Source organism: Prionailurus viverrinus, chromosome B3 (genome assembly GCF_022837055.1).
Source record: "Prionailurus viverrinus isolate Anna chromosome B3, UM_Priviv_1.0, whole genome shotgun sequence".
Lineage (NCBI taxonomy): Eukaryota > Metazoa > Chordata > Mammalia > Carnivora > Felidae > Prionailurus > Prionailurus viverrinus.
This window is the reverse complement of record NC_062566.1, coordinates 886,531-913,517: the sequence shown is the minus strand read 5'-3', so window position 1 is coordinate 913,517 and position 26,987 is coordinate 886,531. Positions and strand designations below refer to the sequence as shown.

The following is a 26,987-nucleotide window of genomic DNA, read 5'->3' as shown; positions in this document are numbered from 1 at the left end:
TCTGCCTGTGAAATTAGCAGAGATTTAAAAGGACAGTAGGAGCTGTGGAGGGTGAGAGGAAGGTATGCTTCTGGGGAGGCTGCCATCATGGGAAGGGGAGTATTCAGTAGCTCCTCTTCTATGAATCAACTGTAAGAAAATAAAGCAAGATGCAAAGATTTATGTATGAAGACATTTATTTGTAAAAATTACAATCTAAATAACTATTGTTAGCAAAACAGTTGAATTATGAGAACTTTCCAGCCATAATATCATGCAACTGTGAATCACTGAAAACCAAGCTATATATTAGCATTTAGAGATGTATCATATGTTCAGCGAAAAAAAGGTTACAAAAGTGCTTTACTGTCCATTTTCAGGTTGGTTTTTTTTGTTTGTTTGTTTATTTATTTTGAGAGAGAGACACACACACACAGAGCAAGGGAGGGTGAGAGAGAGGGAGAGAGAATCCCAAGCAGGCCCTGCCCTGCCAGCACAGAGCCCAAGGTGGGGCTCCAACTCCCAACTGAGATCACAACCTGAGCCAAAATCAAGAGTCCAATGCTTAACCCATTGAACCACCCAGGCACCCCCGACTTTTGAGTTTAAACATTTTTATACAACCATATAACCTCTGTTATTTGAAAGAACCACGCCCAGGCGATCTCCATTTGTGTGCCAATTACGTGACCTGGACAAGCCCTTCAAGCTTTCCGAGACCGTTCTCTCCTGCGTGAAATGGTGATGCGAGAATACCAAACGGGGCGGTCGTGGAGATTAAATGGGACCACCGTCTAAAAAGGTGCCGGCCTGTGAGACGGATGCAGGGTTCCTCCCTTTCCGCTGCAGGGCACGGCTCCCAGACGTGGGGAAGGCCGCCACCAAAGATCACCTCCAGGCTCGCCTTCTGGACGCGCTGGGAAACGAGTTAAAACGCGGAACGCGCTCCCGGCCCCTGGCCCCCGGCGGTCCTCGCCCCTTCCCGGCGGCCTCCGGGCGGCGGCGCGCACTTCGAATCCAAACTGCGCCTGGACGGGGTGGGGCCGGGACTCGGCGGCTGGCCGGGGCGGGGCTGCGTGGGGGGGACCGGACTCCCGGCCACCGCGAAGCTGAGAGAGGGAGCCGCGCACCTGCGAGACCCGGCGCACGCGCAGACACAGACCCCAACCCAAGCCGGCGGGCGAGCGCTTCCCCCGCCCAGCCCTGCAGCCCCCGCCGTCAGCCCCGGGGCGCGGGGGACCCAGTGCGCGGTCGCGGCGCGCCGCCAGGGGCGGGGCTTCCCGAGGAGCGTCGGGTCAGGGCGCCAATCGTGGAGCCGCTCCGCCTCCGGGCTCGGTTTGAAATTCCGCGGGGGCCTAACGGCTCGCGGAGCCGCGACCCGGAGCAAGGCCGCCGGTGCTTGCGGGAGGTTGCTGCGCTCGGCCCTGCGTGGAGGTCTGGGGCCTCGACGCCCGGCTGCTTGGAGCGTCCGCCATGAGGAGAAGGTGCGGGCTGCGGGGGAGTCCGGGGGACGCGGGAGGGAGCGACACCCGTCCCGGGTGCGGGCCGGTGCGGGGTCCCCGAGACGACCCTCGGCCCGGGCGCGGGTGTCACGTCAGCCCGCGCCGGGGGAGGCCCGGGCGCGGCCGGCAGGGCCGCGGAGCGCAGAGCTGGCGCCCGGCCCGAGGGCGCCGGCGGGGCTGAGGCCGGGCCCGAAGCTCACCGGCCGGGGCCGCGCGCTCCCGAGGCCCCGACGCGCCGGGTGTCCGCGAGCCCCGCCCGCCGCGTTTCAGGTGCTGCCGCTCGGCCCGGCGGCTCGTTCCAAGTCCCGGCTCTTTTGTGGGCCGGTTTCTCGGTTCTCTTTAAATAAGGCCGGCCCGTTCTCATTTCTCCTTGGCTTCCGCGGCGTCGGGGCTGCAGTGCTAACATTTTACTTGAATTGGAAAGTAGCCGGGTCTCCTTGCAACTTAAACTCCTTTAAGGGGGCGCCTGGGTGGCTCAGTCGGTTAAGCGTTGGACTTGGGCTCAGGTCATCCACGGTTCACGGTTTCGAACCCCGCGTCCGGCTCTGTGCTGACAGCTTGGAACCTGGAGCCTGCCTCGGATTCTGTGTCTCCCTCTCTCCCTCTCTCCCTGCCCCTTCCCTGCTCGTGCTGTCTCTCTCTCTCTTCCCAAAATAAATAAACGTTAAGGAAAGAAAGAAAGGAAGGAAGGAAGGAAGGGAAAGAAAGAAAGAAAGAAAGAAACTCCATTAAGGAATTCTTTTCCGGTGGTTTTAACAACAACTCGTGCAGTGCTGGGACCAGACTCACCACACTGCTACTCACCAGCCTTGTGACTTGCGACAGGACGGTGAATGTCCGTGTTCTCTTATCCCCATTTCTCCGCCTGATTTCTCTCCATAGCACTTACTGCCATTTAATGTATGCTGTGCTGGTTTATCACCCTTCTTTTGCTATTAGACTGTAACCTCCAAAAGGGCAGAGATGCCAAATTTGTTCTAAAATAAGAATAAAACCAGGGCACAGGTTTTGTGTTAAGAGTAATAAAAACGTTGACCTTACTTTCTGTAAGCAGTGGGTGAGGCAGTGATGATTCATGGCTAGTCTGCAGTTATTGGTCAGACTGGCTGCTTTGTGGCTGTAGGAGGCTTTTCCTTCCATAATTACTAATCCCATCGTTCTTTTTCAAATGCTTGCCTTCCACAGAATGGGAATTTAGTAGAAAGAATGGTACCACTGGAAAAACATGCAGGGCTTTAAAAGTAACCTCAGTAGGGGCGTCTTTGTGGCTCTGTTAAATGTGAGACTCTTTATTTACACTCAGGTCATGATCTCACTGTTAGTGACATGGATCCCCGCGTCCGGCTCTGTGCTGTCAGCGCGGAGCCTGTTTGGGATTCTTTCTCTCTCAAATAAATAAATAATAAACTTAAAAAAGAATAAAAATAATCTCAATAAAGCTGGTATTTTAAAAATTTTGGCAATCATCTGAAGGCTTTTTGGGGGGGGGAGGGGTTGTGACTTAATTAGTAAACTTAGCTGTTTACTAATTAATTTAGCCACCTTACTTTCACAAAATTAAGTGACATGAGCTTTGTAGATCGCAAATCCAATATAAACCAAAACAAATATCTACACTATACGGACTGCTAACCTCTGGCGAGGTTAGGGCCGCCAACTAAAAGCAGTATGGACAGAATTGTAATTGTTAACCATCCCTCGGGGTTGATTACTTTAACAATATTGGGCCTGTTGGAAAATGCGTGTTTGGAATTACAAATCTTCTACTTGGAGAACTGTTCTCACACCAGTGTACGTTTCAAGGAATTAAAAAATGTTCCACTCTTGGGGAGCCTGGGTGGCTCAGATAGTTAAGTGTTCCACTCTTGGTTTTGGCTCCGGTCATGATCTCATGGTTTCATGGGTTCGAGCCCACGTTCGAGCACTGACAGTGCAGAGCCTGCTTGGGATTCTCTGTCTCCCTCTCTCTCTGCCCCTGTCTCACGCTGTCTCTGTCTCTCTCAAACTAAATAAACTTAAAAAAAAAAAAAAAAAGTGTTCCACTCTTCAGAGCACTCATGCTGATTGTTCTGTCACTCTGACAACCCTTTCTTTCATTCCTAAGATTAGCTTTACTTTCAAAAAAACAGCCATAATCTCACTCCTCCCCACCTCTGCTGTCACCACCCGGGTCCAGGTCACCACCATTATCTTTTGCCTGGTCTCCCGGCTTCTGCCTTGGCCTCCTGAAGCTTATTGTCAACACAAGACAAGGAGCCACAAGGCTGGATGCCCTATCTTCTATTCAGAATCCTCCAATATTCTGTATTTTAGAGTAAAAGCCTCTGGAGTCCTGTTGTACTCTACTCCAGTCACACCAGAGTCCTTGATTGTTTTGGAACCCCAGGCACTGTCCTACCTCAGACATGGGCATCTGTTGTTCCCCCACCCAGGTCTCTCTTCCCCCACATGTCCTGTGGCTTGACTCCTTACCACCTTTAGGTCTTTGCTGAGATCACCTTCTCAGGGAGGTCTTTCCCGGCCAATCTCTTTAAAACCGCACTTCCTCTTTCCTACACCTTCAGTAGTCCTGTGCCCTTTCTCTGCTTGATTTCTCTCCACACCACTTACTACCATTTAATGTGAGATTCGCTTATCACTTGTTGTTGTTGTTAGAATGTAAACTTCAAAATGGCAGGGATGTCAGTTTTGTTCAGTGCTGAATCCTCAATACTTAGGATGCACCTTGTATATAATAAACATTCAAGTAGTATATTTGAATGAATAACTGGACGTTTCAAAAAAGTATGATCATAAGATGCCTTAGCACATTCACTGTGAATATAATTCTCTTGGTGCAATTATATACTGCCTGTAAATAGATTCAGGTAACTTCCTAAGAGGTGGAAATTTGAGATTTTTTTTCTTCTAGCACATCACTGAAAAGCTGAGGATACGTACAAGAATACATCCCAAAGACGCAAAAGGTTGTAAAAAGGTCTGGTTTTTCCAGTCTCTGGACTGGAAAGGATCTCAAATGGTCTTTTAAACGATTTCTTACCTTTGTGTAGCATACAATTTAACAGGTGTTAGTATATTCAGAGTGCTGCACTTACCACCACAGTCAGTTTTAGAACATATTCAGCCTCCTTTCAGAAAGCCCATACCCATTAGCAGTCACTCCCCTTTGCCACCCTCCCTGCCTACTCCCCAGGCCCACAGAAGTACTAATCCACTTCTATCTCTGTAGACTGGCCTATTTGGAATCATATGATACTTTGTCATTTGTGACTGGCTTCTTTCCTTGGCATCGTGTTTTCAAGGTTTATTGTCAAATAATATTCCACTGGATGGGTAAATCACATTTACCTATTCATTAGTTGATGGCCATTTTGAGTTGTCTGTATTTTTTGGCTATTATAAAAATGCTGCTGTAAACATTTGCATACGAGTTTTGTGTGGACATGTTTTCATTTCTCTTGGGTAAATACCCAGGAATGGAATTGCTGCGTTATATGGTAACTCTGTGTTTAACTGAGAAACCGTGAGACTGTTTTCCAAGGAGGCGGCACCATTTTACATTCCCACCAGCAGTGGATGAGGCTTCTGGTTTCTCCACTTCCCTGTCAACACTTGCTATTGTCTTTTACTACAGACATCTTGGTGCCTGTGAAGGTGTCTCTGTGGTTTTGGTTTGCATTGCACTAGTGGCTGGTGCTGTTGAGTCTGCTTTCACGTGCTTGTTGGTCTGTGTATCTTTCTTTGGAGAAATGTCTATTCAGATTCTTTTCCTGTTGTGCTAGATTTTTATCGTTCAGAAAAACGATCGCTTTACCTTCTGGATGTTTTACAGAGCTAGGCAGCCCTGCTTATAAATCTCCTCTGAATTGTAACTAGACGTTAGAGGCGTAATGAACCTTTGGCAGGAGCTGAAGGCCATTCATATTACATTTATTGAATAATTGCTGTGCATTCGGGTCTGGTAAAATGAAGATGATAAGATGTGGCAGTCCTTGTCCTTGAGTCTATGGTCTACGGGGGGGGGGGGGGGGGGGGGTGTAGAAATGACCGTGAGGAATCCACAGCTGTCCGAAGAAGGTGATGGCAGATGGAAGGTAATGGGCAGAAGCATGGCAGCATCAACAACTGAAAGCTACACATGGTCGAGTGAGGAGCAACACATCTATGGAATGTTCCGGAAGTCCCCTTGGCTGGAGTCTTAGGGAATGAGGGGTAGGAGAGATTAAGAGACAAACCTGGAGAAAGGTTTTAGAAAGCCTTTCCTTTGAAAGTGGTTGAACTGTTTCCTGAGGGCAATGGGAAAATTGCAAGGGAGCAGTTAAGCCTGACTGGATTTTGTTTTCACAAGAACCTAGCTGTCCTGTGGAGATTGGCTAGAGTGGAGTGGGCCAGGCAGCCTGGAAGAGACTGGAGAGCATTCTCTGAAGTAGTAACCCTCACTCAGAGCAGTGCTCCATGCTGGTCTGGCTCAACACCAGGGTTTTACGTTCAAATTGAATATTGGCCACAGATTGGATCTTGTAGATCATTTTTTTTTTTTTTTTTTTAATTTGAGAGAGCGAGTGTAAGTGAGGGAGAGGGACAGAGAGAGAGGGAGACACAGAATCCGAAACTGGCGCCAGGCTCCGAGCTGTCAGCGCAGAGCCCCACGCGGGGCTCAAACCCACAAATCAGAAGATCATGACCTGAGCCGAAGTCGGACGTCCAACCGACTGAGCCACCCAGGCGCCCCAGAGAGAGAATCTTAAGCAAGCTTCACGCTCAGTGTGGAGCCTGACATGGGGCTTGATCCTACAACCCTGGGATCATGACCTGAGCTGAAATCAAGAGTCAGCGCTCAACTGACTGAGCCACCCAGGTACCCCAGATCTCGTAGGTTGTTATTATTATTTTTTTTATTTTACACTTCTATTTATTTATTTAGTTTAATTTTACTTTTTATTTTTTAAAATTTACATCCAAATGAATTAGCATATAGTGCAACAATGATTTCAGGAGTAGATTCCTTAGTGCCCCTTAACCATTTAGCCCATCCCCCCTCCCACAACCCCTCCAGGAACCCTCAGTTTGTTCCCCATATTTATGAGTCTCTTCTGTTTTGTTCCTCTCCCTGTTTTTATATTATTTTTGTTTTCCTTCCCTTATGTTCATCTGTTTTGTCTCAAAGTCATCATATGAGTGAAGTCGTATGATTTTTGTCTTTGACTAATTTTAATTTCACTTAGCATAATACCCTCCAGTTCCATCCACGTAGTTGAAAATGGCAAGATTTCCTTCTTTTTGATTGCCGAATAATACTCCATTGTATATATATGCCACATCATCTTTATCCATTCAGCCATCGATGGACATTTGGGCTCTTTCCATACTTTGGCTATTGTCAATAGTGCTGCTAAAAACATGGGGATATGTGTGTCCCTTCGAAAGAGCACACCTGTATCCCGTGGATAAATGCCTAGTAGTGCAATTGCTGGGTCGTAGGGTAGTTCCATTTTTAGTTTTTTGAGGAACCTTCATACTGTTTTCCAGAGTGGCTGCACCAGCTGGCATTCCCATGTAGGTTATTTTTAATAAAATGTGAAAATTAGGTTTTTGGTTTATGAATTCTTTTATCTTAAGATTGGAGTGCAAAGGGATTATTTGGGAAAACTCTGTAGTTGAACTTTAGTTAATTGAGATTAAAATAATTAACTTTAGTTAATTGAGATGAAATAAATGCCTTAATTACATATTAACCTTTCTTCTTTCTTTTTTTCTTTCTTCCCTTTCCTCCCTCCCTCCTTCCTCCCTTCCTTCCTCCCTCCCTCCCTCCCTCCCTCCCTTCCCTCCCTCCCTCCCTCCCTCCCTCCCTCCCTCCTTCCTTTCTTCCTTCTTTCCTTCCTTCCTTCCTTCCTTCCTTCCTTCCTTCCTTCCTGACTCCATGCCCAGCATGGGCTTGAACTCACAACCCTGAGATCAAGACCTGAACTGAATCAACAGTCAGAAACTTAACTGACTCAATCACCCAGGGGTCCCTACATGTTACCGTTTCTAAAATGAATGGATATGAATAATATTTTTTAATCTTTATTTATTTTGAGAGAGAGAGAGAGAGCATGTGCAGGGGAGGGTCAGTGAGAGGGAGAGAGAAATCCCAAGCAGACTCCGTGCTGTCAGAGCAGAGCCCAGTGCAGGTCTCAGTCTCACAAACTGAGACTGAGCCGAAATCAGGAGTTGGACATTAACCTACTAAGCCACCCAGGTGCCCCACAATAAATTCTCGGAAATGCTATTCATTATCTGGGTATTGATACTGGCCATCTGGTATAGGCAACTGGTGTTTGTGCCAAAACTTCTCTTCACCTAGGACAGGCAACCTTTATTTTATTTATGTATTAAAAAAAATCTTTTTTAATGTTTATTTATATTTGAGAGAGAGAGAGAGAGAGAGAGAGAGAGGCAGACAGAGCATGAGCCAGGGAGGGCCAGAGAGAAGGGGAGACGGGCTCTCTCTGCTGGAAGCAGGCTCCAGGCTCTGAACTGTCCGAGTAGAACCCTAGAAAATATTGAAGCCTATGGAGAAACTGCTATTCTTGGAGATCTAGCCTGGTGATTCATAAGAGCCACTGAATACCCTGAGGCACAAAGGGGGCCAGTGAGAGCCCCTAGCTCCATCATTTGTAGATGGCACACCCTCAGTTTAAGTGACTTGTTCTGGGCCTCACTGCTGACTGGTGGCAAAGCACATCCAGATTCTAGTTTGTCTGGTGCCAGAGCAATGTCTTTGTTATCCATTTGTATCTAAGAAAGGAGAGAAAATTTCTCTGTTCTTTGAATGTTATTTTTGAGAGAGGGTGCATGCGCTGGAGGGGCAGAGAGAGAGAGGGAGAGAGAATCCCAAGCAGGCTCTGTGGTATCAGCACAGAGCCCAGTGTGGGGCTCCAACCCATAAGCCACGAGATCATGACCTGAACCAAAGTCCGGATGCCCAACCGACTGAGCCACTCAAGCACCCCTGGTTATCATTTTTAAAGTAAACTTTTTTTTTTTTAAGATAAAATGCAGGGTACCCAGTTAAATTCGTATTTCAAATAAACAATGAAATTTTTAAATGAGCTTTTTGTAATTGAAGAATGACATACAGAAATGTACATAAACTCAAATGCAGACTCAATGGATTTTCACAAAATCAGCACACATGTAGGTAACCAGTGTTCCTTGTACCCCGTCCCAGTCACCACCTCCCAGGATGATGGACCACCGTCCTGCCTTCTGAGAGTACACCTTAGTTTTGCCTGTTTTTGGAAGTTTATATAAATGGAATCACATAGTGATATATGCTTTCTTGTCTGGCTTTTTTCACTCAAGACTGTTTTTCCTTTTCTTCTCCAACTTTTGTTTGTTTTTCCACAGTAGTTTGTTTTACTTCCTTTTTTTTCTTTTAGGTTTGAGGTATAACTTACATACAGTAAAACTGACTCATTTTACATGTACAGTTCGAATTTTGGTCATTGTATACGGTTAGGTAATCACCGTTGAGATCTAGGAGCACTCCATCACCCTGAAGAAATTTCCTTGTGCTCTTTTGCAATTGATCCCTTGCCCTGATCCCAGGCAATTAATGTGCTTTCTTTCACCATAGTTTTGCTTTTCTAGAACTTCATAAAATGGAATCATATAGTACGTAGTCTTTTTGCATTTGACCTCTTTCGTTTAGCATAGTTTCTCATAATGTTTCTGAGATTTATCCATGTGGTGTATTCATGGTTATAATATTCCATGATAGGAATGTACTGTTTATTATGTTGATGGACATCTGGGTTGTTTCTACTCTTAGGCTATTATGCGGAGTGCTGCTCTGATCATTCCTGTTCTTGCCTTTGGTGCATATGTGTGCGTTTCTGCTGGACCTGCATGTAAAAGTGGAACTGCTATGTTCAGATTTAATAGGTGCTGCCTCCAGTTTTAAAGTGGTTGTACCGGTTTATACTCCAACTTTATGAAAGTTCTGGCTTTTCTATATCCTCACCATCACTTTCGTGTTTGATGTTTGTTTATTTTGAGAGAGCGTGTATGCACGCATGAGCGGGAGAGGGGCAGAGAGAGAGGGAGAGAGAATCCCACACAGGCTCCACACTGTCAGTGCAGAGCCTGACCCTGGGCTCGATCCCAGGAACCACGAGATCATGACCTGAGCTGAAATCTAGAGTCAGGCGCTTAACCAGCTGAGCCACCCAGGTGCCTCCTCACCAAAACATGATGTTTATCTTTTGTAATTTTAGCCATTCTGTAAGTCAGTAGTTGTAATTTAAGAACAAGAAATTAGTGTGATAAATTGCCACCTGTTTTATAGGATCTTCTCACCAAGCGAGCTCTTGTGTTGGTGGGATTTTATTTTGTCTGGTTTATCTTTACTTTTTTTTTTTTTTTTTAATGTTTATTTATTTTTGAGAGAGAGAGAGAGACAGAGTGTGAGTTGGGGAGGGGCAGAGAGAGGGAGACACAGAATCTGGAGCAGGCTCCAGGCTCTGAGCTGTCAGCACAGAGCCCGATACGGGGCTCGAACTCATGAGCTGTGAGATCATGACCTGAGCTGGTCGGTCACCCAACCAACTGAGCCACCAGGCACCCCCGCTTTTTTTTTTTTTTTTTTTTTTTTTTTTTTTTTTTAAGTAATCTCTACACCCAACGTGGGGCTCGAATTCACAATCCTGATATCAAGAATCGCATGCTCTACTAAGCCAGCTGGGCGCTCCTGTCTGGTTTTTCTTTTATAATTCTGTATTCTACTGCCATGGGTAGAATTGTTGATGAAAGTCCACATTCTATTATTCAGAAGATTGAACTTCCAGAGTAAGGCAATACTGAATTTTCCTTTGCCAGTGTTGTGTTTTGGGGAGAAGAGTGGTTAAGCTGAATGCTTGTTTTCAATTTGTTTTAGCCTTCAGGCCACTGAGAAACTAGTATATTTAGTTTCAGTAAATTTTTATTTTAGTCTGGAGGCAGTGGTTCATGTTACTGGCTTCTCTTTTGCTTTTCAGTGAGGTGCTGGCGGAGGAGTCAATAGTATGTCTCCAGAAAGCTCTGAATCACCTTCGGGAAATATGGGAATTAATTGGGATTCCAGAGGACCAGCGGTTACAAAGAACGGAGGTTGTAAAGAAGCATATCAAGGTGAGTTGGGTAGTACTGGTCTCTTTACGGTGGTTCAGGGGTAAGGATATTGGTGTCTCATCTGACATAGCTACAGAAGTGACACGAAGATGTCACAGGCTCTTCCTGGTTTTCTTTGTATTTAAGTCCTTTCTTAAGAATTTGAAATTATGAAGGTTTTGGTGTCGTTTGTTGGTTTGGGGTTTTTTCCCCCATTGGCCTCAGACTTTTATGGGACTGTATTCTCTTTTGTAGGACCTCCTGGATATGATGATTGCCGAAGAGGAGAGCCTGAAGGAAAGGCTCATCAAAAGCATATCCATCTGTCAAAAAGAGCTGAATACCCTGTGCAGCGAGTTACACGTCGAGCCATTTCAGGTACATGGCAGAGTCTCAGGGGATCCTGCTGGGGTGTAAGATTAGGAAGGTACTCTGACTTGGGGCTACCGGTGGAAGGTTTCCTTGTGAAATCCTGGCCATGAAAGCAGGGAGAATTTGTCACCTAGTTACTTAGTTTCACCAAAGTACCTTTCACTTATGTGAAGAGTTGCCCTGTTGAGAGATACTAGCTAATAAGTGGTACAATGCTTTGATCAAAAACAAGCCCTATATTTGTGGGGTGTGTGTATAATATATATACATATTATGTATATTATTATATTATTAATATATAATATTGATATTAATATAAATAATATATAATGTACTTTTTCTTTTTTAATTCTAAGGAAGAGCTAAGTACAGATGGTACCATGCTATTCTTTCTTTGAAAAAAAAATTAAAAGCACTACCTAGGAAGCAAAAGGGACTAGTGATACAAGGGAAAGTTACCAAAAAACCTGCCTTTGTGGTTTTTTTATACCCAGTAGCTGCACACCAGTGAACCAGCCAGAATGGCTACTTGGGAAGAAATGTCTCAAAAGCTGGAGTGGCAGGAGAGCATAGTCAAATTCAGAGCATGATTATCTCTGTACCACGCTGACAGGTTGCTGTTTTGTGGTCCAGCACAAGGCAGAGCTTGAATGAGGACACCAGCAAGGATGGAATGAATAACAGGACTCCAAAACGTGTCCCTGGTTAGATCCCGTATAAGTAGTGTTGGGATCATAAAAGTGAAAACCACTGTGGAGCTTGGCAAGGTAATTAGAATAGATGTGAGTGCAGGGCCAGCACAGGATGGCTATGATGTGGTGCCAATAAGATTCTTGGGTCCCTCTCTCTGCTACAGGAAGAACTACGTGGGTACCTAGATGGAATCAGGCTAGGAGGGAGACCGCCTTTAAGGGGTTAATGATAATTCATACCTGGCAGCCAAGAGCAATCAGATCGTGATATCAGTGTAGTTTTTTGGAATCTACAGAAATGGCATATATATCATTGATTTTGAACAAATAGTTTCTTTAGTCTTTTTTTTTTTAACTTTCTTTTTTTTTTTTTTTTTAATTTTTTTTTTTCAACGTTTTTTTATTTATTTTTGGGACAGAGAGAGACAGAGCATGAACGGGGGAGGGGCAGAGAGAGAGGGAGACACAGAATCGGAAACAGGGTCCAGGCTCCGAGCCATCAGCCCAGAGTCTGACGCGGGGCTCGAACTCACGGACCGCGAGATTGTGACCTGGCTGAAGTCGGACGCTTAACCGACTGCGCCACCCAGGCGCCCCTTTTTTTTAACTTTCAATGTGAAATCGGGTGAGAGGTTAGATATACAGTGATAAATATATATCTCCCTTAAATCACATGACAGTTTTTATTAGTTCACCAGTGTGGAATAAAATTCTATAAATTTTTAAGACCTGTAACTGCCACTCCCCCTTACCCCCCGCCACCTGTTGATCTGTTGGAGTAAAGCAAGGACTATCGATTTGTATTGGTTAGGTGATGTTTGTAGGCTTTTTAGGATGAGCATCAAGTTATGAGCTAAATAGACTACCCCATAGCTAACTCAAAACAAGCTTTCCAACCACTTTTCACCTCTTGCCAAAGTGCCCTGGTACCTTTCCTTTACTAGAGACCTTCCTTAGGGGACCCTCCTTGTGCCATATTTTGTTGGCCGTGAGTTGATGTACTGTTAAGTTTAACTAAAAGTCTGTCATCCTAGGGGTGCCTGGAAGGCTTAGTAGGTTAAGCGTCTGGCTTCAGCTCAGGTCATGATCTCACAGTTCATGAGTTTAAGCCCTGACATCAGGGCTTACTGACATCAGTGTGGAGCCTGCTTCGGATCCTCTGTCTCCCTCTCTCTGTGCCCCTCCCCTGCTCACGTGCTCTCTCTCGAAAATAAATAAACATTAAAAAAAAAAAGTTTGTCACTCTAGCCTTCTTCCATTGTCCTTCTCTTCATATGAATAAATCCACTTGAAACCTTGTAACAACGGCACATTGTCTCTTGCAGGAGGAAGGAGAGACGACCATCTTGCAACTAGAGAAGGATTTGCGCACTCAGGTAGAACTGATGCGAAAACAGAAAAAGGAGAGAAAACAGGAACTGAAACTACTTCAGGAACAAGATCAAGAACTGTGTGAAATTCTTTGCCTGCCCCACTATGACGTGGACAGCTCGTCCGTTCCCAGCCTAGAGGAGCTGAGCCAGTTCAGACAGCATGTGGCCACTTTGAGGGAGACAAAGGTATACTGTTTGCACTCATACTTCCTAAAGGTCGGTTTGACTTTCCTGGAGGGGCTCGTAATCATTTTATTTTATAGGCCTCTAGACGTGAGGAGTTCGTCAACATAAAGAGACAGATCATACTGTGTATGGAAGAACTAGATCACACCCCAGACACAAGCTTTGAAAGAGATGTGGTGTGTGAAGATGAAGATGCCTTTTGTTTGTCTCTGGAGAATATCGCAACACTACAAAAGTTGCTACGGCAGGTAACGGCCACTCACTACTCCATCGTGTCCAGCAGTTTGAAAAAGCTGACAGTTTCTTCCTTCAGTCTTAAATAAGAAGCCCATATAAGTGAAAAGGGGAAGGATAAAGATAGCAAATGATATGAACATCTTTGATTTTCACTTTTTAAGCAAAAATTTATATGTAGCTCAAAGAATGTGAAAATGAAATTTTGAATGAGATACTATCCGTCTGTGAATTAGCTTAGTGTTTAATTTTTTAAGTTAAAAATTTGATTCTTGGTTCTTGGTGTTTGAGATCCTACCATAATGACAGCCATACAGTTTGTGTTCAGAATCACAAAAATACACTTCTTCTCAATCTAGTCAGAGTACTTCTTGTGAGTCCAGACATTTCTTTGTGGGAAGGCAGCGGGCTGGGCTTCTTTGTTCTGTCTTTGCCCTAACTGTCAGCTCTCCTCCCCGCAGCTGGAAATGCGAAAGTCACAAAATGAAGCAGTGTGTGAGGGTCTGCGGGCTCAAATCCGAGAGCTCTGGGACAGGTTACAAATACCTGCAGAAGAGAGAGAAGCTGTGGCCACGGTTATGAGTGGGTCAAAGGCCAAGGTCAGGAAAGCGGTAAGAAATCCAATGGGTGCTAGGTCAGCAGTCTCTACAAATGTCAAGTCTGTTGTCCTTACCAGCTTCCTGCCTCAAGCGAGCCTGTTTTTAAAGACAAGCATCAGGGGTGTCTGGGTGGCTCAGTTGATTAAGCGTCCAGCTTCAGCTCAGGTCACAATCTCACGGTTCGTGGGCTCAAGCCCCTCGTCGGGCTCTGTGCGGACAGCTCAGTGCCTGGAGCCTGCTTCGGATTCTGTGTCTCCCTCGCTCTTTGCCCCTCCACCATTTGCCCGCGCGCGCGCTCTCTCTCTCAAAAATAAATAAACGTTTAAAAAAATTTTTATTTTTTAAAAAGACAAGGGGCGCCTGGGTGGTTCAGTCAGTTAAGCGTCCGACTTCGGCTCGGGTCGTGATCTCATGGTCCGTGAATTCTAGCCCCACATCGGGCTCTGTGCTGACAGCTCAGAGCCTAGAGCCTGCCTTGGATTCTGTGTCTCCCTCTCTCTTTGCCCCTCCCCTGCTCATGCTCTGTCTCTCTCTCTTTGTCAAAAATAAATAAACATTAAAACAAAATGACTTAAAAAAAAAAAAAGACAAGCATCAGACGAGGGTGGTGACAGCTGCTCATCTTCTGTCCTTTTGTGTGCCTTTCTTAGATTTCTGGCTCCCATGAGCTCATTGTTGCAAAGAGTATTGATTTACCTCTGTTGCTTTGTGTTATAATTTTATTTAAAAGGGGGAGGGGCATGGGAGCTTTTGGATTCCTGGGGGAAAATGAATGTGTGGCAAGCGCCTTTACCAAAGCTCCTTGTTTCAGCTGCAATTGGAAGTGGATCGGTTGGAGGAACTGAAGATGCAGAACATGAAGAAAGTGATTGAGGCGATTCGAGTGGAGCTGGCTCAGTACTGGGACCAGTGTTTCTACAGCCAGGAGCAGAGACAGGCTTTTGCCCCTTACTATGCTGGTCCGTACAGAAGTGGTGGTCTTCGTGTGGCCTGCTCACTTGTCTTTATGAGGGCAGACGTTTGCTGGGAAGTGTTTCCTCTACCCAACAGATATGGCTCCCCTTTCAAGCCATTTAGCATCAGTTGCCATTCCTGAATAAACAGACATTTGCAAATGCTACTAGGAAGTAAGGGGTCTCTCAATTTCTGAAGCAGTATATCACTGTAGCCTGTGGTTGTGAGGCTCAAGTCTGTCAGGTGCTTACTCTGGGCCAGGTGCAGTGTCAAACCCTTAATGATATTATCTCACTTAGTCCTCATGTCAAGAGATGAGCACACAGAAGCACATAAATGCTCAGCAACTTAACCCAGAGGCAGCACACAGGCAGCAGAGCCCACATTTGAGCCCACAGAGCCTGTCCCCAAGAGCTCAGCAGAATTCTAGTCTGACAGACGAGACTGTACTAAATTCAGCAGTGGTTTTAGAAATTGTGGGCAGGATGCAAAGGAAGAATATGAAGGAAACCAAGGACAAGGCAAGAGATGACCTAGAGCTTTGAGAATCTTCATCGCTGTGGCCTGCACCCTAATCCCTGAGCCCCTCCTCTCCTCCCAGACTGATCATGTGACAAAGCTGGCTTTTATTATCCACGATATATGCTTATTCACGTATCACTTTTACTCTATGGAAGAAAAATTGATTTCCATTCTAGGAGGATGAGGATGAGGGTTACTAAACACTAGAAGTTTTTCATCTCCTGGGCTTGTATCTTGCAGAGGACTACACAGAAAATCTGCTTCAGCTCCATGATGCCGAGATCGTGCGGTTAAGAAACTACTATGAGGTTCACAAAGAACTCTTTGAAGGTGTCCAGAAGTGGGAAGAAAGCTGGAGGCTTTTTTTGGAGTTTGAGGTACCGCCCTAGCTTCTGTTTCCCTAGAGTGCGATCAAGTGTTAAGAAGGCCTGCCCTGGACAGTCAGAGTCCACTCTCCCTTGTCCCTCCAAATACCTCATTCCCTGTAGGTGACAAGTCATGTCTGACATCTGGACCAAGTAAGGGAGCCAGTGACATTGTGCACTCCATATTAAAGCTTACCTCACTCTTAGATTAGAAAGGAACCGAACCATAGTCTTCCCGCACCCCAGTGGATGACCTCGCATATGCCCACGGAGCTCACACCCCACTCCCCTTGCCTTGGAATACCATCATTTCTCTCTGCTGCAGTGGATGGAATGCAGAACTCTCCTTAGTATGTAGTCTCCTTAGTATGGATCAGTTTACGAAAGCAAGGAATCTTAGCAGAAGTAACTGGTCTGACCATCTCAGGGCTTACTCTAATTAAAATCTGTTTTTCACAGAGAAAAGCTTCAGATCCAAGTCGATTTACAAACCGCGGAGGAAATCTTCTAAAAGAAGAAAAGCAGCGAGCCAAACTTCAAAAAATACTCCCTAAGGTAATACTGCCACTGAGAGTTTTTGTTGCTTGGCTACAAAACACCTTACTTTTTGTATATCCTTGGCTTTGAAACATCTTGCCCCAGAACCGTCTTCTCTTCTAAAGCTTGGGCCAGGATAAGTACATACTGAGCCTTCCTCCTGACTGAATATCAAGGCTTAATAGCTTTCTAGGGCCGGTGTAGCAAAGTACCACAGACTGGCTGGCTTAAACAACACATTTATTTTTTCACAATTCTGGAGGCTATAAGTGTGAGATCAAAGTATCAGTAGGGTAGGTTTCTTCGTAGGCCTCCATCCTTGACTTGAGGATGACTTTCTTCCTCCCTATATCTTTCCATGGTCTTCCTTCTGTATGTATCTATGTCCCGATTTTTCTCTTACAAAGCTACCAGTCACATTGACCCTAATGATCTCATTTATCATTTAACTTCATTACCTGTTTGTGGGGGAAAAAAAAAAGTCACATTCTGAGGTATTGGGGGGTGGGGGTTGGGACTTAAATATGAATTTTGGGAGGATGCAATTCAGCCTATAACAAAAGACAAACTTTTGAGAAAGTGCTGTGGGCTTTGTTACTGTTCTCTATTTTAATAGTAATAGTGTTTATTGAATTAAATGCCAGATACTATTCCAAAGTATTTTCCAATTAGTCATTTCCATTAAAATTTTTTTTTAATTTTTATTAATTTATTAAAAACAATTTTTTTTAACATTTATTTGTTTTTGAGAGAGAGAGACAGAGCAGGGGAGGGGCAGAGAGAGAGGGAGACACAGAATCCGAAGCAGGCTCCAGGCTCTGAGCTGGCAGCACAGAGCCCAATGTGGGGCTTGAACTCACAAACCAGGAGATCATGACCTGAGCTGAAGTGGAACACTTAACCGACTGAGGTGCCCCTTAATTAATTCATTTTAAATTTACATCTAAGTTAGTTAGCATGTAGTGCAGTAATGATTTCAGGAGTTGATTCCAGTGATCCATCCTCTATGTGTATAACACCCAGTGCTCATCCCAACAAGTGTCTTCCTTAATTCCCCCTTCCCCATTTAGCCCATCCTCTCACCCACGGCCCCTCCAGCAACCCTCAGTTCTCTGTATTTAAGAGTGTCTTATGGGGGCGCCTGGGTGGCGCAGTCGGTTAAGCGTCCGACTTCAGCCAGGTCACGATCTCGCGGTCCGGGAGTTCGAGCCCCGCGTCGGGCTCTGGGCTGATGGCTCAGAGCCTGGAGCCTGTTTCCGATTCTGTGTCTCCCTCTCTCTCTGCCCCTCCCCCGTTCATGCTCTGTCTCTCTCTGTCCCAAAAATAAATAAACGTTGAAAAAAAAATTAAAAAAAAAAAAAAAAGTGTCTTATGTTTTGCCCCCCTCCCTGTTTTTATATTATTTTTGCTTCATCTGTTCATCTGTTTTGTATCTTAAATTCCACATGCGTGAAGTCATTTATTTGTCTTTCTCTAAGTTCACTTAGCATAATACTTTCTAGTTCCATCCACATTGTTGCATATGGCAAGATTTCATTCTTTTCAATTGCCGAGTAATACTCCGTTGTATATATATACCACATCTTCTTTAGCCATTCATCCATTGATGGACATTTGGGCTCTTTCCATACTTTGGCCATTGTTGATAGTGCTGCTATAAACACGGGGGTGCATGTGTCCCTTCAAAAGAGCACACCTGTATCCCTTGGATAAATGCCTAGTAGTGCAGTTGCTGAGTTGTAGGGTAGTTCTATTTTATTCATTTCCATTTTTATGCATCAGGAGACTGAGGCCCTGAGAATTTAGGTAACTTTTCATAGCCTATAAGAGGTAGATTCTAGACTGGGACCCAGATTGGGGTGCTCTTAATACACATCGTGGTTTTTTTTTTTAATATATATATTTTTTTAACGTTTATTCATTTTTGAGAGAGAGCACGAGCAGGGAAGGGGCAGAGAGAGGAAGAGAGAATCTGAAGCAGGCTCTAGGCTCCGAGCTGTCAGCACAGAGCCGGATGCAGGGCTTGAACTCATGAACTGCAAGATCATGACCTGAGCCTAAGTGGAATGCTCAACCGACTGAGCCACCCAGGCGCCCCATAATGTACATTGTTCATTTAATGTTGCTCGTCCCCCCAGTGCCTCCAGCTTTAAGCACCAAAACCCAGTTAGACTCTGGGTTCTTGCTGTTTCCCACCTTCATGTGTGTTATGAATAAATCGTCCCTAGGATTTGCTTCCTGGTCACTCTGACCTGGGCCCACGTGAGTCCAGCTACCTGAAATTAGGCTTACGTGCTCTGGGGCGGGAGTCTTCCTTTGGGAGAATACTTTAATTCGGGCTTCATACCAAGGATTTGAAGTGATTAACATTTCTTTCTTTATGGTCTCAGCTGGAAGAGGAGCTGAAGGCACGGATTGAAATGTGGGAACAGGAGCATTCGCAGGCATTTGTGGTGAATGGGCAGAAATTCATGGAGTATGTGACAGAACAATGGGAGATGCATCGAATGGAGAAGGAGCGAGCCAAGCAAGAGAGAGTAAGTGAGCACAGTGTGGGCAAGAGGACGATGGTGATGTGAGTAGCCCAGGGTCTCTCCCAGGGATCTGGGTTGGCTGAAGGGCTAGCCCACCGCACCTCTTTTAGCTCTGGGTTCAGGCACTTGGCTCTAGATATCTGGCCCAGCTTCTGCCCCATCCCAGACCTATTCCTTTCCTGGGAGTTTTCACTGTTCCTTCTGACTTTCATACAGCAACTAAAGAACAAGAAGCAGACAGAGACAGAGATGCTCTATGGCAGTGCTCCCCGAACCCCCAGCAAGCGGCGAGGACTGGTACCCAACACACCGGGCAAAGTGCGCAAGGTGAACGTGAGGCTTTGTGAACCACCGTTTGTGAGGGGTTGTTGAGGCTGGGGCTCTTGGCCACCTTTCGCCTTCTGCCCTGCAGATGGGAAAGGGCTTTGGGGACCTTCCAGGTTGAGTCCATCTGAAAGTGTGACCAGAAGGCAGTACTTCATCCCAAGTAATAACTTGATAATGACAGTCAAGGACCTGGCTTCGATGTGTGCCTGTGGTTGAGGTCTTGGATTAATCTTGGGAGACCATAACTGTCACCATTCCGTAATGATGAAGACCTTCAGAGGTTCATCCTAGAATTCCAACAAGTGACAATGATATTCTGTGAGAGCCTTTCATGTTTAGTAAATGGGATAGTTTAACTTTTCCTTTGATAAATGAAATAGAGCAGTATTTCCTTTCTCTTTCCTCAGCTCATATTTATAACCAATAGATCTTTTAAAAAGCACCTGCAGGGGCACCTGGGTGGCTCAGTGAGAACGTGCAACTCTTGATCTCAGGGCCGTGAATGTGAGCCCTGCGTTGCAGGGAGTTTAAAAAAAAAAAAAAAAAATCACCTGTAGTGTAACTCCAAGAGAACTATTGAGAGTATTTGTTTTTTCTGCTTTTTAATTTTTTTAAATGTTTACTTATTTTTAAGAGAGAGCACGAGCAGGGGAGGGACAGAGAGAGAGGGAGACACAGAATCTGAAGCAGGCTCCAAGCTCTGAGCGGTAAGATCAGAGCCCGACTCAGAGCTCCAACTCACATACCATGAGATCATGACCTGAGCTGAAGTCAGACACTTAACTGAGCCACCCAGGTGCCCCTGTTTCTCCTCGTTTTTAAATAATGTATTTTTACAAAACAGAGGTCACATATGATTTGGATTTCTGCCTTTCCCCTAGTTGGTATTGGTTGTAGTTCTTTTTCATAGTATCAAACTTTCTTCAAATACATGCTCGTTATTAGCTGTATATTCTATTCTCTTGGCATACCATCATTTATTAAACTAGTTCCCTATTGTTGATAGATTTTACTTTATTTTTGATTAAAAAAAATTTTTTTAATGTTTATTTTTGAGAGAGAGACAGCATGAATGGGGGAGGAGCAGAGAGAGAGAAGGAGACACAGAACCCAAAATATGCTCCAGGCTCTGAGCTGTCAGCACAGAGCCTGATGCAGTGCTCAAACTCAGTAACCGTGAGATCATGACCCAAGCCAAATTCCAATGCTTGACCGACCGAGCCACCCAGACGCCCCACTTTCTGTTTTTAGGGAGACGGAGACAGTGCAAGTGGCACGGGGTTGCGGGAGCAGAGAGAGGAGACAGAAAATCCCAAGTCTGATGAGCTCTAACTCACAAAAGCATGAGACCATAACCTGAGCTGAAACGAAGAGTTGGATGCTTGACTGAGCCACCTAGGTGCCCCAATATTAGATATTATAAAGATTTAATTTTTAAGTAATCTCTACATCCAACGTGGGGCTCAAACTCATAACCCTGAGATAAGTCACACACTCTACTAAGCCAGTCAGGTACCCCATAATAGGTAGTTTTTTTTATTATGAAAATCATGTGATGGGGGCACCTGGGTGGCTCAGTTGATTAAGCATTCGACTCTCACTTTCGGCTCAGGTCATGATCTCACAGCTCAGGAGTCTAAGCCCCGCATGGGGCTCCACGCTGACAGGGCAGAGCCTGCTTAGGATTGTCTCTCTCTGCTCCTCCCTGGCATGCATGTGCACGAGAGCGCTCTCTCTCAAAATAAACCTAAAAAAAATGTGATAAGCTTTTAAAAACCTAGAACACTAAAAATCAATTATAGAAAGATCTGTTTTAATTAAAAGTTTGCAGACCTCTGTGCTACATGCTGAGCATGAAAGAGAAGCGAGAGGCCCTTGCTCTCGAGAGTGAAGTCAGGGGCGCCCGGCTGGTAGAGCAGCTCTGGATCTCCAGGTTGTGAGTTTCAGGCCCATACTGGGTATAAAGATTGCTTAAAAATAAAATCTGAAAGTTTCCTCTAATCAGACATTTCTGAAGCCCTAGTTGCACTGATTAATGATCTGTGCTGCCAGTGCCTAAGTGTCAGACTCTGATCGTTGTTAACAGGTGATACTTTCATACTTTAAGTCTTTGTCCATCTGAGGGTATGAAGTTATGTCTCATTTTAGTTTGTATCTCCCTCCTTACTAATGGAAATTGAACCTTTTGCCATGTCTACCGGCAGCATTTGGGTCTTGTGTAGTTTGTGTTACTCTTTATGGTGTTTTGTTGATGAACGAAAAGTGTTTTATGGTTTTGTTTGTTCACTTTTTTATTTAAAAAAAAAATTTTTTTTTAAGAGAGAAAGCACAAGTAGGGGCAGAGAGAGAGGGAGAGAGAATTCCAAGCAGGCTCCACACTGTCAGTGCAGAGCTGGACATGGGGCTCGAACCCACAAACCATGAGATCATGACCTGAGCTGAAATCAAGAGTCAGATGTTCAACCAACTGAGCCACCCAGGCGCCCCCAGTTTGCATTTCTAACGTTTAAAAAATTTTTTCTTTACATTTTTTTTTAAGAGACAAAGAGAGACACATTACAAGTGGGGGAGGGGCAGAGAGAGAATGAGACACAGAATCTGAAGCAGGTTCCAGGCTCTGAGTCATCAGCACAGAGCCCGATGCAGGGCTTGAACTCACAAACTGTGGGATCATGACCTGAGCTAAAGTCGGACACTTAACCAAATGAGCCACCCAGGCGCCCCTCTTAACATTTTATGCAAATACAATTATACAGTATGTATTCTTCTTTTGGTTTGGCTTCTCTCGTTTAGCATAGGTTTTTTGAGATTCATCTATGTTGTTACATGTATAATAGGCCACTCCTTTTTACTACCGAGCAGTATTCCATTGCACAATTTGCTTATCCATTTGCCTGTGGATGGACACTTGGCTTGTAGGCAGTGTTTTGGCTATTACAGATAAAGCTGCTCTCTATATATGTATAGGTCTTTGTAGGGATATTTGCTTTCATTTCTCTTGGGTAAATACCTAAATATGATAAAATTACAAACAAAATGGCTACCATTTTATAGTGCAGTCCGGATAGAAATACTTTCAACACTTGTCACAATTTTCCTCAAAGCTCTTAACCATGTAAACCCATCTTTCTTAGACTATTTCCCATACTCCTTTCTCTATAGTGTAGGGATGGGCTGCCAGGCATGTTACCCCACCTCCATAATCTCTGTTCTTCCTCTTAGCTGAACACTACCACCATGTCCAACGCTACGGCCAACAGCAGCATTCGGCCTGTCTTTGGGGGGACAATCTACCGCTCCCCTGTGTCTCGACTTCCACCTTCTGGCAGCAAGGTTAGTATGTATGCTCTGTGTACAAGGGACATCCCCAGCACACCTCCAGCCCATTTACCCAGGGGCACCACCTTGTCGTTTGAGTTTCTGAGAACCCTGGATTCGGTTTTCAGGGAGATGCTGTAAGCCAGCTTATCTGCCAAAAAAAGAAACCACCAACAACAAAATACACCCAGCGGTCATTCTGAACCCCGGTAGTATGGAATCACTGGGATGTAACTAGGTTCAGTGCAAAGCCTGGTCTTCAGCTGCTGCTGAGTGAGGTCCCTGTGTGTGGGTTCAAGCCCAGTGACACTGGATCACTAGACAGAATCGGGTACTCTCACATCAGGAGAGGTGGGGAATCTGTGCTAAGTGGGTCTTTCAAGTATTTTACAGACTATGCTCAAGATAGGTATTTTGCAAGTCATTAAGAATTCATGTATTTTTTGAAACCACAAGTAGAGGATTATAGGCCCATGAATAACAAAGACGGTATCAGCCTTTAGCCATTTGCGTGTGTGTGTGTGTGTGTGTGTGTGTGTGTGTGTGTGTGTGTGTGGTCACTATGAGGATGGTGTGCGGATCTCTCTCTTTCCCTTCTCTGCAGCCGGTCGTCACTTCCACTTGTTCGGGGAAAAAAACGCCCCGTGCTGGCAGGCATGGAGCCAACAAGGAGAACCTGGAGCTCAACGGCAGCATCCTGAGTGGTGGGTACCCTGCCTCGGCCCCCCTCCAGCGCAACTTCAGCATTAATTCTGTTGCCAGCACCTATTCTGAGTTTGCGGTAATTCACCTTTTCTAATATCTGCCAGTCTCTGGGGAGCACACAGTTGGGGCAGAGTGGGTATCTTCCCAAGGGCACCCAGGCCGTGAGGACAGTTCTTTGGAGGCTGAGAATCCCTTTCCTGCCTTGACCATGGCATGGGGTGGGCTGGTTTAAGGAGCATACAAGAAGGAAGTTGGCAGCAGCAACTAGACGTTTAGCCTGGATCCTTCTGCTTCAGAAATACCATTCCCTGGCTGCAGGAGGTGACCCTCTGATCACGGCCCTGGTGCTCTCTTGGTGGAGTTCTTGGTAATTGTCTTAATTCTTTGTTCTTAGAAGGATCCGTCCCTCTCTGACAGCTCCACTGTCGGGCTTCAGGTCTGTATGGCAACCCCTGCATGTCCCATGTCCGCTTTCCAAACTCACCTGTCACATCTGCTGGCTTAATTCCCGTCTGGGCACGGGGCTACACTAACCAATAATCTCAGCTGTACTACCACAGAACCTTTTTTTGACAAAGGAGCAGAAGTCCTAATGCGGACCTCAAGGATATCTGACTTCAGTCCCAAGAGACTAATCTGCTGATTAACAAGAAAACTTGTTCAGACTTGAATTGGATTCTCAGCCCTACCTAAAGTCAGGCAAAGTTTTTTGTTTTTTTTTTTAATCCTGTCTTTCACAACAGAAGACCTTCACCCTCCCCAGTTGTGACATCAGAGGCCTCCAATGTGCCGGAAAGAATAGAGGCCCCATCACGTGGGGAGGGGAGCCCCAGCTGTGTGCTGCCCATCATGAGGTTCTTGGCCTGTGTGCTGATTGTTTCCTGGAGTATATGACTTACTAACCCCTTAGGGCTGAATTGCCAACTTTCTGTCTTCTGTGAGCTAGCCAGTGTTCATTTCCTTGCCTCTGCCTGTTTCTACCTCATTAAGCTGCTAAAGCATATGTGTGGCATTGGGAGATTCTTCCAGATGCTCTTTAGTTCCTAGTAACCTACTCCGTGTTTACTAACACTTAACTGCAGTGCCCTTTACTTACCAGTGTGCGTTCTCTCTGCCCTCCGTATCTTCCTGCTGGGAAGCGAGGCTGTTCCTCACCGTGGGTGAGGGGATACGGCGTTAAAGCCATGGTGCCCGCTCTCACTGCTGCAGTGACAGAACGGGGCAGTTGCCCAAGGCAAGAGCTTGTTTTGAGCATTGAAACAGTTTCATATTATGGCACTTGTTTCAAATTAAGTGATTGGTATCGTTTTATATATAGAAGTGTACGTTGCTCTGGCTAGCTGATTGCTGGACAGAGGGTCCAACTTTCTCTTCCTTGCTTGTTTAGCCAAGCCCCGTATCATCCCCGTGGGGCTTAAATGTACCCTGCTTATCTCTAATCTGGTTTTGGCTGCTTTGGCTGGTAACAGACTCCACCAGGCGGCACCAAAGCCGGTAGACTAACCTTTACTAACCTCTTTCTCAGTGGTATTCGTGCTTTATCTTCTTTTCCATGTGCTCCAGCATGAGATCATATCACCAGCAGGTTACAAGGCCCTCGGCCCCAGGGATTGGTAGATAAAGGTCTGGCCCCTTGCTTTATTCAGGGCTCAAAAGACCAAAGGTTGTTGCCTGCCTAGCTTGACAACTCAATAGAGTACTTTGTGAAACTTGAGGGACTGCTATTCTGTGAGGTTGTAACAGAACGAACTGGCTAAGGACGAGGTCCCGGGCATACGTGTGCACACGCTTAATCTCTGACTAATAGAACGGGGCTCAGAGCCTCTCATCTTGTGTTCCTAACAACCTGTGCTGGAGAGGGACCTCTGTCTCAGAGAAACAGCCCTCAGGGGACCTTGTGCTGACATTTACTCATGCTTACAAGGGCGGGGCATGCAGAGGAGGGACAGTACTGCCACTGACATTATTTATTTTTCAACAGCGAGAACTTTCAAAGGCTTCCAAATCTGATGCTACTTCTCGAATCCTCAATTCGACCAACATCCAGTCCTGAGAGGCCCTGAGCGGTCAGCCAGCTGTGGCTTCCTGTGCCTAGACTAGATCTAATTATCTATGTGGCTTTCATTTTTCTTGAGTTTAGGTGTGCTTGGGAACCTGGACAGGTTCCACTACCACGGGCCTAACTTACAGAAGTGAATGAGTGTCACAGAGCAAAGTCCATCATAGGCTTAGTGGGTCTTCAAAGACCTGATTTTGTTTTGACCCAAGAAATACATTAAAACTTAGTTCATAGCAGTAAGTGCAAATTTTAGCATACGGAACCTAATTTTTCTCTACCCCGTAATTCTGCTTGCTGAAGCACGAGCAAGGGCGTGTCGTATTTCACCACGGTGTGGGAAAAGGAGTGTGCCGGTCCTTGGGGTAGGGACCTGAAGCAATATTGGCTCGTAGGCTGTCACTAGTAGTTAACATCTTTTTTGTTGAGGGACGCGGAGTTAACGCTCTGGCTACAGTAGCTTTGCTCTCACCTAAAGATCTGTCTCCGCCACACAGGACAGCCTTCCTCCTGCTGAGGATGTGTGTGTGTCAGAAGTGGAGATGGCCTGACCTACTGCCAAAGAGGTGACAGGGAGGCTGGGAGCGCCTTTGTTAAACTGTGTACAGTTCTGTTATTGTGCAATGCCCTTTGTGGGGACGTGTGTGTGAACACATGCCTGTCTGAACTCTGTTTCTGCAGTTTTCCTCTGGGTTGAGACCCCCATCCCTCTGCCCGCTAGGTCCGAGTTCATCTACCCCGGCAGTTGCCGAGTTGGGAGGCTGTTTGGATGGGTTGGGCCGTTTCTGTTGTGGAGATCTGGAACTTTGCACAAATCAGTATTGGGGAGTTGTTTCTGCTCCAGCGTCCACGTCTTTACCTACCCTACTGATCACTACTGCTCTCCCCAAAGCACTATTTATTCTTACCTTGTCTGCCTCTGTCAGCACGTTCAATGGTTCTCAAAACTCACCAGCATGGATTTGGTCTGTGTCCGCCATGCTGCTTAGACGTATACATGTCCTGTTTTTAAAATATAAATATATTCTTAAAAATAAATTAAAATGTGTATACTTACCTTTCAAAAAGATATATTGTTTTTTTTCTCCCCGGCCAAATCACTTTTTGGTTGCTTTGGTCTGTGGAAAACAGAAAAGACTAAAAAGAAAATATAAGATTTTTTTGTTGGGAGTATGGTTTTATGTTCTGTGCATTTATTTCTAAATATTTCTTGAGAAAAAGTCCAATTCCTGATATGTAAATTTCCATTTGCACTGCTCTCTGTCCCTAACAGGACATCTTTTATAGGCCTGGCTTTTGGTTTTTTAACAGCCTTTATTTTTATTAGAAAATAAATGCCCATTTACAGTGTACACTTGGATAAATTTTGACACAGTTTCACACACTTGTGAAACCATCACCACAATCCAGTTTCTGAACTTAACCATTACCCCCAAAATTTCCTCCTGCCCCTTTACAGTTTTCCCCTCCCCACCCCTACCAACCATTTATCTGCTTTGTGTCACTGTGGAGGAGTTTGCATTTTCTAGAGTTTTAGCTAAGTAGAATCCTGCAGTATATATTCTTTTTGGGTTGTTTTTTTTGTGTGTGTGGGTTTTTT

The 26,987-nt window shown here is 45.3% G+C and overlaps 2 protein-coding genes across 16 annotated transcripts in view; one reads left to right on the top strand and one right to left on the bottom strand.

Moving 5' to 3' along the window:
• The first annotated feature begins 1,290 nt into the window (after positions 1-1,290).
• Positions 1,291-26,713, top strand: PRC1 (protein regulator of cytokinesis 1). Of its 7 annotated transcripts, none has more exons than XM_047861262.1 (15): positions 1,291-1,463; positions 10,502-10,634; positions 10,869-10,991; positions 13,003-13,236; positions 13,314-13,484; positions 13,932-14,081; positions 14,881-15,028; positions 15,786-15,922; positions 16,370-16,465; positions 18,838-18,984; positions 19,198-19,308; positions 22,531-22,641; positions 23,231-23,407; positions 23,726-23,767; positions 25,885-26,713. In XM_047861262.1, exons 1-15 carry the CDS (start codon positions 1,453-1,455, stop codon positions 25,936-25,938), a joined length of 1,845 nt encoding a protein of 614 aa, XP_047717218.1. In that variant the 5' UTR covers positions 1,291-1,452; the 3' UTR covers positions 25,939-26,713. The 7 variants fall into 7 exon arrangements, with proteins under 7 accessions (XP_047717218.1, XP_047717216.1, XP_047717219.1 ...); XM_047861260.1 differs by having other exon boundaries at positions 25,313-26,713; XM_047861267.1 differs by having other exon boundaries at positions 1,296-1,463; positions 23,231-23,330.
• Positions 16,474-26,987, bottom strand: part of RCCD1 (RCC1 domain containing 1) — a 35,760-nt gene continuing 25,246 nt past the window's right edge. For 4 of the 9 annotated variants that reach the window (XM_047861268.1, XM_047861274.1, XM_047861276.1 and 1 more), the window contains 2 exons: positions 26,445-26,524; positions 19,308-19,595 (listed from right to left, as the gene is read on the bottom strand). In XM_047861268.1, the coding sequence (XP_047717224.1) occupies positions 19,583-19,595; positions 26,445-26,524 (93 nt within the window). In that variant the 3' untranslated portion in view covers positions 19,308-19,582. The other 5 variants (XR_007152756.1, XM_047861272.1, XM_047861273.1 and 2 more) reach the window with 5 other exon arrangements.